Genomic DNA, 10,170 nt, shown 5'->3' on the forward strand with positions numbered 1-10,170 from the left:
AGGCGAGCCTGTTGCTCTCAAGGAGAAGGGGTACGGTTGCCAGGAGGGCCCGTTGCCAAGGCTGCGGGGGTTATGGGCAGGGAGGGTGAGGTGGCTGGGTTTGCCATCAGCTTGCCAGGAGCCAGAACATTATTACAACCACTTAACTTATTGAGCTTTTCCTCCGTGTCCTCCTCCCACTCCATTCCTTTTTTTTTGTTCTCTCTATTTCCATCTCCATCCCTCCTCCGCTGTTTTCTCAATTCGCAATCCTCCACTGCATCCCCTGGAATGTGACTGGCCACCCCCTGGTGCTCCCATCACATTTACAAGTTGATGTGCAGTTGGCTCATTAGTGTCATGGACAGGCCTACCACGTACGGGCAGGCAGGAAACTTTCATTTCATGTCTTCAATATAGCAGGACGTTTATTTAGTAAATGATGAGCCCGTAAAATAGAGGATAAAGCAGTGTATGCTTTAGGGCGTGGCTTACCTTGTGGTTCGCTGTGCTACCACGTGTTGTCTGTGTGTTTGTCTTACAACTTTAACGCTTTCACGGTGTGTTTTTTGGTCCCTGAAAATGAATCGTGACCTTTTTTTGTCATCTTTAAATGTCTTATTCAGCATTCAGTTGTACTAAGCTCCCTCTGTCAACGGCCAAAAACCAAGATGAAATTCAATTCAATTATAAAGAGTCTACAGGCCCAGGGGCCTTGAACCAGAGCCTCAGTGCAACTACAAAGAGACACACAAAATAGTTTGTAGTCATTTAATGCCTCTGGCAGTCTGGGTGTCTTGCTCTTTTTGGAGGAGGAGTTGGGGACCTTTTACAAGTCTGTGTCCAGGGGCCCATTGTCTCGTAATCTGTCCATGGCTTTCAGCTACTTGGAGTTACAATAACATGCGGTATTAAGCATCATATTGGAATATTTGCAGTGTGTTGATTACACTTAATACAGGCTGTCACTATTAATAATGTGCAGTTTATTACTGCTGTAAATGCATGTCTTAACATATTTTAACATATTTTACAAATGTGCCTCTGTCAAACAATTACATTAATAGGCCTCGCAGGCCAAGAGTGTGCATGCACATATCTCATACATGCACGTTTCTTCCGCTGCTGCACCCTCTCAGCCATGTGTGGCAGGGTGCCAACTGGGTGACATTGAAGCAGGGGCGGGAGACACAGCAGCAAACAAAAAAAAACAACACACTAGGAGATAACAGGCGTCTGACAACAGTGTTTAGGAGAGAAAGAGAATGAAGAAAAAGACAAACTGAGGCAACAAAACGCTGATGGTATCACAGGAGGGGAAGATGGAAGCAGGACGAGGGGATGAGTGATTGAGAAACTAAGTGATGGATGAGACTGAAGCGACAGAGAAATGATGATAGCCTGATGGATGACAAGACAGGGGGAAATGGAGAGATAAAGAGAGACAGATGATTAGATGAGTGGAGGCAGTTGGACTTCGCCTCTGGGGCCTTGTTTTTTTTTTTTCTTTTTTCTCCTTCATTTTACAGCAATTACCGGACGGGAGTATGGAAACAGTTATGGTGATTATGACGGTAATAATGTTGGGAACGGTTGCATCTTCATTTTTGATTGATGGCTGTATATAGACACAGCTCCGGGACCTTGAGCTCAGGCAGTCGCTTTGGGCTAAATCCCTAAGTGGAGCTGCCTTTTTTTTTTTTTTTTCCCCCTACAATTTCCTCTCATTACCTCCAAGTCTATTAAACACGCCCTGCTTTTTCAAATGAAAGTCATTGTAAAGTATTTTTAGTCATTCTCAAATGATGGGCTTCCATTTAAGGGATGTTTCTCACAGCAAAACCTGCCTACTGCTTTAAACGACTTGTACTATCAGCTCAACTGGGTTCTTCCACTTCCGCCCACCATGGATTTATTATATGTACTCCCCCTGCTTTCTACAGGGAAAGGCATTTCATTGGTCAACGTTACACCTGTCATTCTATTAGTTGGGGAACTTTGACAGGGTAGCAGCTTGAGAATGAGGAGAAGGGTGCAGGAAATCTGTGAATACGACATATCTGAGTGCAAACATACAGAAGCAGAGCCAATCCATGGACTATGCAGGCGCAGAGGACACAATTTTGACGGAAAGCAATGTGAAATCAATGAGTCGTGCTTTGAAGTTTCAAGATCTGACTCTTGAATAAAGATGGGAATAATTCTCCAAAGAACTCCCTCCAATTTAAGCACCACTCAAGAGTGTAAGAGCCGTGAAAACACCGAATTATCGCCAGTGCAAGCAGCGGCTTTAAAAAGGCGGACATGTCTTCACTGAGCTAGCTGCTCATTAATTCCAATGAGGGTATAAAATGTTAATCATGCCAATTAGACTGTAGGTTTAGATCTAATGTTGTGGTTCCACTTGGTTACGTTACCTCGTTGCCACCTCATCAACACAATGGCAGAATCCCCCCCCAAACATGTGATGTTATGGTGTGCATCGTAATACAAACGGATCCACGCCCTCGAAGGCAGTCACTGATGGGGACATTTTTACCGATGACACTTACACAGTATGTATGCATGTATTGTACGCATGCTGACATCTGCACACGCACCAGAACACACACCATTCGGTCCCTGCCACAATCTCACATCCTTACGGGATGTTGATTGAAGATGTCATTTGTTTCTGCATAAGTTACCGTACGACAGCACACGCATACATATAAGAGCTTCAGAGTCGGTGACTTAAAGACTCGAGATGGACAGCAGAGCCACGAGGTTGGCTCCATCCTCCATTACGGCTCCTTTTCTGTGTTTGTTTGATTTCTAGCTTTCTTTCTTTTCTCTGATCTTTCAGCGGATTCCATTTTGTCATCATTACGACTCCACTCTTTACAGCTGCTAAGGGAGCCTACACACAACTCTCTCCTTTTATATCCAGAACAGAATGAGGGTGTTTTTTTTATTGTTTGTGAGCTCAACTTTTCATTTGTAAAAAGGAAGATGGTATCATTTATCCTTTTCAAAAAAAAGATATCCCTGCGACTAATTTGCTTAACTTAATTTCTTGGCAGCTTGTTCAAGTAATTGAAATCACCTTTATCCAGTCCACGCCTCTGGCGCTGCCAGATCTGTCTGGTGGGAGCTTTGGGGGGATTTGATTTTTGCATTTGCCTTTAATCTCAAAGAAATCAAGGGATGCAAATCTGGGCATGATAAATCACATAGATACTGGGACACGCTTTAAAGGAATGTAGAGGGAAAGAATACGAGCAGCACTATACGGTGTTATAGAAATCTACATGAATATATTATGTCACTTATAATCACACTAAATTATGTAATTGTTCAAAGTTCATTCTCCCGTGATAGCGGCTTGTCAATCACAAGGTAGACATGCCTTTTTATATATTTTACTATGAAGGGGACCATTATACCAGCATATAATGTTTACAATGTTTACTAAGGTAAGTAATTAGGTGAGAAAGGGGGTCATTTTCTCATAGACTTGTATGCAATCTGACTTCTTTTTGCCACCAGAGGAGTCGCCCCCTGCTGAATATTAGAAAGAATTATAGTTATAGAATATAGTTTAAACCGCAAACTAATGCTGATGAAGATCAGATAATATATTAGAAAACGCCATAAGAGCTACTAAATTGAGCTAGCGGGGAAATGATATTGTCAGTGACATATCTGCCAGTTTTTTTAGTTCAGAAAAATAATTTAATGAATTTGTGCCCAGCTGGAAAATGTCATTGCAAAATTGTGTTTCATTTGGTCCACCAGCCAGGGAACTGTAATATTTATACAGTGGTTCAGTGGTATTTTTATTATCACCCTTGAGTTGCAATGACTTCCACCTAATAAACTTCCTGAAACCTAACGGCTTAAATCAACTTTGAAGAACTACCTTATCTTTCACCTGACTATACTGTAGCTTTCGTTAGTCTGGAGCTTAATGAGAAAATCTCTCTCGCTCAATTAAAACCCTGCCATGATTCTGCAAGCGTAAGGATGTCACATACTCAATAACAACCGTCACCCCATTTCTCTCATCTCCTATAGGTGCGCAAGTACTTGCTGATGCTGGATGTGAGGAAGGACCATGTCAAATTTTGGAGGCCTCAGATCCTGCTGATGGTTTCCAACCCTCGCAGTAGCGTGGGCCTCATCAAGTTCATCAACGACATCAAGAAGAGCGGCCTGTATGTGTTGGGACACGTGCAGCTCGGAGATCTCAGTAAGGACACCGACCTACTGCTACGTTCCTCTTCATCCTGTGCTCAACATCGCTGTTAATGTATGTTAATGCTCTGGATGTCGCGGAGAGAGCCTACAACACCCAACGGTCACGATGGCTCGGGCTCTTACTTTGAAAAACTCTCATAAATCTGTTTCTAGGATCAGGAGACCAGACAGTATTGACCTCCATAGTTCCTCAGCATGACAACATCAGATCATCAGCACTTGAAAGTTTACTTCTGCACCATTTTGCATTTAATCCACCAAAGTCTGAGTGTTAGTTTTGAGCAAAACATCAGGGATGGTGATTCCTATTATTATGATATTTAAAGGGTGGCAGCGACGAAAATTAAAAGCTTGGTTGGCTCGACCGTCGACTCAAACTACTCTTTTACTGGAAACAGTAGTAATGCCACTTAACTTCAGTGTTTTAATTCAGAACCAGTTAAAGAATAACTGTGAGGTCTTTTCAAAATATGTAAGTATACAAATGAGCAGAAATGCCTTCCTCTTTCCCAGCGAGCCGTCCATCCTTTATTGGAGCTTGTTAGCATGCGAGGCGTTCCTCCGTGACATCGGCTCATCTGCTGTTGTTTATTTGGAGGGAAGTAGTGGCACACACACAATGCTCTCTCTTTTCTTCCAGGGTTTAAAGGAGCGGGGTCATTGATTGTTTTCTTTGTCTTTTGAGGGTTTCATCGGTGCATTGTGTTGATGGGAGACTTGGGACTGGCTCCTGAATGGAGTCTTCACAATCCAAATCCTCTGAGTGTTTCACTCTGGGAAAAAAAACGGGATCTGCTCATTAGCCACTGAAGAGCACTATTCATTTCTCATTTTGAGCACTGATGATGCACTTGCTCTTGAGAAATATGGAGGAGTAATTCATTGGCATAACTAAATTGAAGAGGTTCCTAGTGTATTTGAAGTCCATCCGTTTTATTTCTGTTCTTGCGGCCGAACACAAAGTTGTTGTTGTTGTAGTAGCTGAGTTCGGAGCTCAGCTGCTGCACTCTGTTTCTCTTCCCTCTCTGAGCCTCTGTCATACAGCCTTCTCTACTCTCTCAATTCACTAGTGTATCTATTTTTGGTGGCCTCCTATTGAACTATCCACTTTGTGCTCTTTCCACCCTGCCAGACACATTGCCGTCGGACCCCCTGCAGTCCCAGTATGACTCCTGGTTGTCTCTGGTGGACCATCTGAACATCAAATCTTTTGTCAACTTGACATTGGCCGATTCTGTGCGTCATGGGGTCCAACATCTCCTCTTCATCTCTGGACTAGGTCAGTGTCATCATCATCACAAAACGTCCCGCTGGCCAATGAGGACATTGGAAAGAAAACGGATATCTGCTCTTAGCTAAAAGCTGATAGATCACCTGATTTTTGGGTTGTGATTGTGAGATTTCTATTGTGTTTTATATGATTTTACTTTTGGTTTTTACTGCTTTTTGTCTGAATGTCTTGTCACCTCCATTACTTTTAACCTACATCAGCCATTTAGTTTCAACTGACACTTTATTTTAGCGTCTCCACTAAAACTTACAAAAACTCCTTTCAACGCTTCAATTTGAGCTGCCACTTCAGTTGTTCTCCGTAATTCTGATCCAGCCGTCATCCACTTCCATTCCAATGGACGTTTTCATTTCTTTGAGTAATGCTGTTTGTTTCAGTGCTTACACGTAAAGATACGCTTCAAATTCCAGTTCAACTTGTGTCACAAAATTCAGCCACTTCAATTTCTTTTAGCGCTTCAGGCTTCACTGAAAATATTATGTCCTTTAAATACGTTCAACCTTTAGCTGCTTGTTTTCAGGCAGCTCTTGTAGCGTTTCTCACAGTAGTTTTAACACTAAACTAATATTTGAGCCGGCTCGTCTTAAAGAGATTTTACTCTCTGTGTCCTTTTCTAGTTTGTTCCTTGTTATTTGCCGTCTGCCTTGTTATTTGCCGTCTGTCTCTCTCCCCTCTTTGCTGAAGGTTTGTCACTCTTGTCTTACTTAGATCACTCTGCTTTTCTCCAGCCTGTAGTCTTATCTTTTCTCTGGCTTCTCTCTAGTTCTCACTTCAGTGTTTTCCTCACATCCGTCTTGTATCTTCGCTTCATCTGATAAAACCTCCCTCCTTCATGTAACAATTTAAAATACCGGTGATAATGATAATAAACTATTTGCTTTAGATTGTGACTAACGCTCTTGTCTTTTTCTCCTCCTGCCGCTCTTTTCAGGTGGGATGCGTCCTAACACCCTCGTCCTCGGTTTCTATGACAACTGTCTTCCAAAGGACAAGCTGATCGATCCGTCGCTCTGCACCAGCCAGTCCACAGATCCCTCGGGCTCCTTGCCGGAGCTCGACCAAGAGCCCCCTCTCTTCCACTTTGCCTCCCTGCGTGGGTCCATCGACCGGCAGGATGGTGGTGAGGTTGGGGACGGGAAGGTTCTCGGCCCTGAGGAGTACGTAGCGATTATCGCCGACGCCATGAAGATGCTGAAGAATGTGGTGCTCGCCCGATACTTCAACAACTTTGACCGAGCCCGGGTCCTCTCGCCGCCCTCCTCCTCTCCGGGGAAGGGAGCCGTGTACGTCGACGTCTGGCCGGTCAACCTGCTGCGTCCAGACAGCTGCAGCTACGTCGACACCTGCTCTCTGTTCCTGCTGCAGCTGGCGTGCATCCTCAACATGGTGAGGGACTGGCGCAAAGCCACGCTCCGACTCTTCCTGTGCGTGGAGGAAGGACGGAGCGTGAGGGGCTCCGAAGAGAAGCTGGGCCAGTTGTTGAAAGAGCTGCGAATCAAAGCTCAGGTCTACACTGTGCCCTGGGACCAACAGGTGGCGCTACACTGGCAGCGCCAAGGCAAGTGGGGGGAGAAGAAGCTGGCCCAGGCCCCTGATGCCACCAACGAAGAGGAGAAGCAGCTGGCAGATGTGGAAGAGGAGAACGACGAAGACTACGTCAACAGCTTTCCCAGCAACACCACGCGCCTGGACGACGCCTACCTGTCAGCTGTCAACACGCTGATCCTACACTCGGCCACGCCCGCCCCCGCCGTGCGTTTCCTGTACTTGCCCCGCCCCCCAGCCGACACCCGCCGCTACACCACCTATTTACACCAGCTGGAGCTGCTGACTCAGGACCTGGGCCCCACGCTGCTCATCCACGGCGTCACGCCCGTCATCACCACTGACCTTTGAACAGTTCCCATCCCTTGAGCTGAGGCCGGCGAGCGCGCACGTTTAGTGCAGCGTCACTGTAGACCTCTGAAGTGCCTTGAGATTTACAACCTATTTTTAAATATTGGAAATTAATACCGGATATGATGTGGCCACTGTCGATATATTTAGCCTTTCTTTTGTTGTGTCCTATTTTGTAGTTCTGTAATTCCCATCATGCGTCTGAAGGCACCATGATGTTAAACTTTTATGTGAACCGTAAGCATGAATCAATCAGGCCGAATGAATGTACCCGAGTAAAGTTAAGAGCTTTTCAAACAAACATACAAATACAAAGATAGTCGAAGGCAGTATCAGATAGTCAGGTCTGCAGGGGTAATTTAAGATTCCCAATCAGCCTCCGTCATCCATCCCTGCGAGAAAGACTAATTCCCTAATACATTCCCGATACATTCCAACCTGAATTTGATCCTTTGACTCCCCTTCTTCCTTTCATGAAATGTGCTGCAGCTCAAATTCCTTAAAATGACCATTCCATACGCGTTCAGATCCAAACTTGCCCCGGGAGCTAAAGTTTGGACCCATTCCATCATGGACAGAAAGTTGGACCGTGTTACACCTCGGAGCAATCAATTGCAGGAAATCTGCTTTTCCGTTTTAGGAGCGTAAAAACGAAGGAAACAGGTGATTCAATAATAACGACAAGGCTACGATAGAAGGCTAAAATGTTTTTTTTTTCCCAAAAAATAATTTCCTGTGGGATCTCAGGAAGACATTCCATTTTTTTCTCCCCAAAACGCCTTAAACAAGTTTACAGTGCCAATAACTACTGTGATTATCAGCAATATTTTATTGATTTTTAAGAAAAATGTAACTTTAGAATTGTTTTTAACTATGTTTGTTTCTGAAGTGCCTAAATTAATTTTAATGTTTTGCCTTTACCCAAAGTATTTGTTACATGTAAAGTGAACCTGTGTAACTTCGACTGAACAGTGGCCACTAGTGGCATTCACGGAGAAAGGTCAGACACACCCAGTATCGTCAACAGCACAGCAGTATCCATCGATGGATGCTAACATTAGCTAACAATAGCCTCAATCAGCGGCTGGTCAGACCAGAACACACAGAACTGTAACAACAAACCCTTGAGGGTACTGAAATGAGATTTCTTCCATCAAAAGTGACATAGTCTCATGTCCATGCTGCATTTCCCTTGCATGGTACGTCACGGCTCTACTTGACTCCACTTTTCTGGTTTTCCATTAGCAACGTTGATACTAAACGGTGGAGTTAAAACATTGCAGACCCCTGATTGGTCAGGGTTCTGCACAAACCCACCAGACTTCCTGGCAGAATGTTTTAGTAGTAATAGGAGTCGTATGAAGAGTGACAGAGAATGTTTGGAAATGAAGCAAGGACGTCGATGTCAGTTGCAGGTTTTACTTAAAAAAAAATGTTCTTGAATGTTAACTCATCGTGCATGCTGACAATCTGCAGTCCGTATTTGAAGAAAGGCTGGTGTGTGCATTTGGACAACCCTGTGTTTTACATCAGATCCATGTTTACTCGTCCACTTGGATCCTTCCACCGAGAGGTTCCCGTGTAGACTACATTCCTCTACAAACCACTGACACTACATTTCTTCAAATCTTTGTCCTGGATTTCTGCTCTGGAGTGCCAAAAAAATAATAATGCATTTGTTGAAGAGAAATGTTCAGTGTTTGATTTCCTGTTCTCTGAATCTATATATCTATATATATATATATATATATATATATATATATACACACACACACACACACACACACACACTTTACAAGATGGAAACTGATATGACTGGGAAAAAAAACAAGTGTGTATTTTGTGTCCTTTTCTAAAAAAAAAAACTTCCTGGGGAGATTGTTTGTTTGCAGAAGCCAGATCAAACGTAACAAGCGCTCAGGGTGCCGGGACTTTGTTTCATTTCAGCTGACGACCAGCTTGTGCGTCTCAGAGCTGAGGGTTTCTTGTGTGTGTGCGTGTGTGTGTATATGTGTGTGTGTCTGCCTGCCTGCTGCACTTGTTTGTTTGAGGTAAACTTTGGAAATAGGGGTGAGATAGCTGTGCAGCTAGGACAGAGAGATACAGGAAGGTCCCAGCCAGCCAAATTACCTTGTCCTGCCATCACCATCGCCGCCAACCAGGCAGAATGGATTCCATTTCCGCTCCGAGGTGAACAACAGATTGAAGAAATAAGCCCAAATAACCATCGATATCTGTTCAGGAGGCGGGAGGCTTACATTTATCACTGAGAGAGACACCCCGGCTGTCTGTGTGTGCATGTCTGCGTGCAACCTGGTTTTCTGATGTGAGTTATGTGCCTGTGTTTTTTATTAAATACTTCTATTAAAGAGAAATTAGTCAACACTGGTGACAAATGCGTGTCACCACGATTCATGACATTTACAATGATGATTTGTGAGAAACTTCTTTTTCCGGAATCTGAACCAACTCTTAAAAACCGTGCCGTCCTTTCCTCGTCAACCATCGATATGGAAATAAAAGTGATTCCAGCAGCTTTACGTCAGGAGAGGATTTTGATTACTTCCTATCGATCACATATCTAAACAATATTCTCCGACATTTCATATCGCGACCAGATTGCAATATTCTTATGCTTAATTTTCAGTTGCAGCCACTTTCTTTTTGGGCCTGTGGGGATTATTACTTCGTGAACCACAGGAGTTGAACCCGTCACTGTAGGCAGCGTTGCTAACCATTACTCCAGAGTCGCTCTGCGAAACTGA

General features: G+C 44.0%; 1 protein-coding gene across 1 annotated transcript in view; it reads left to right on the forward strand.

Annotated features, from left to right (window-relative positions):
- LOC311020147 (solute carrier family 12 member 9) overlaps positions 1 to 9,095 on the forward strand; it is a 53,063-nt gene extending 43,968 nt beyond the window's left edge. Inside the window, exons 11-13 of the mRNA XM_084020018.1 lie at positions 4,036 to 4,210; positions 5,351 to 5,497; positions 6,441 to 9,095. Coding sequence (XP_083876144.1) covers positions 4,036 to 4,210; positions 5,351 to 5,497; positions 6,441 to 7,405 — 1,287 coding nt within the window. The 3' untranslated portion in view covers positions 7,406 to 9,095. The remainder of the gene's footprint in view (positions 1 to 4,035; positions 4,211 to 5,350; positions 5,498 to 6,440) is intronic.
- The last annotated feature ends 1,075 nt before the right edge of the window (positions 9,096 to 10,170 follow it).

The sequence above is a fragment of the Eutrigla gurnardus genome, assembly GCF_963514095.1.
Source record: "Eutrigla gurnardus genome assembly, chromosome: 10".
NCBI classification, from domain to species: domain Eukaryota; kingdom Metazoa; phylum Chordata; class Actinopteri; order Perciformes; family Triglidae; genus Eutrigla; species Eutrigla gurnardus.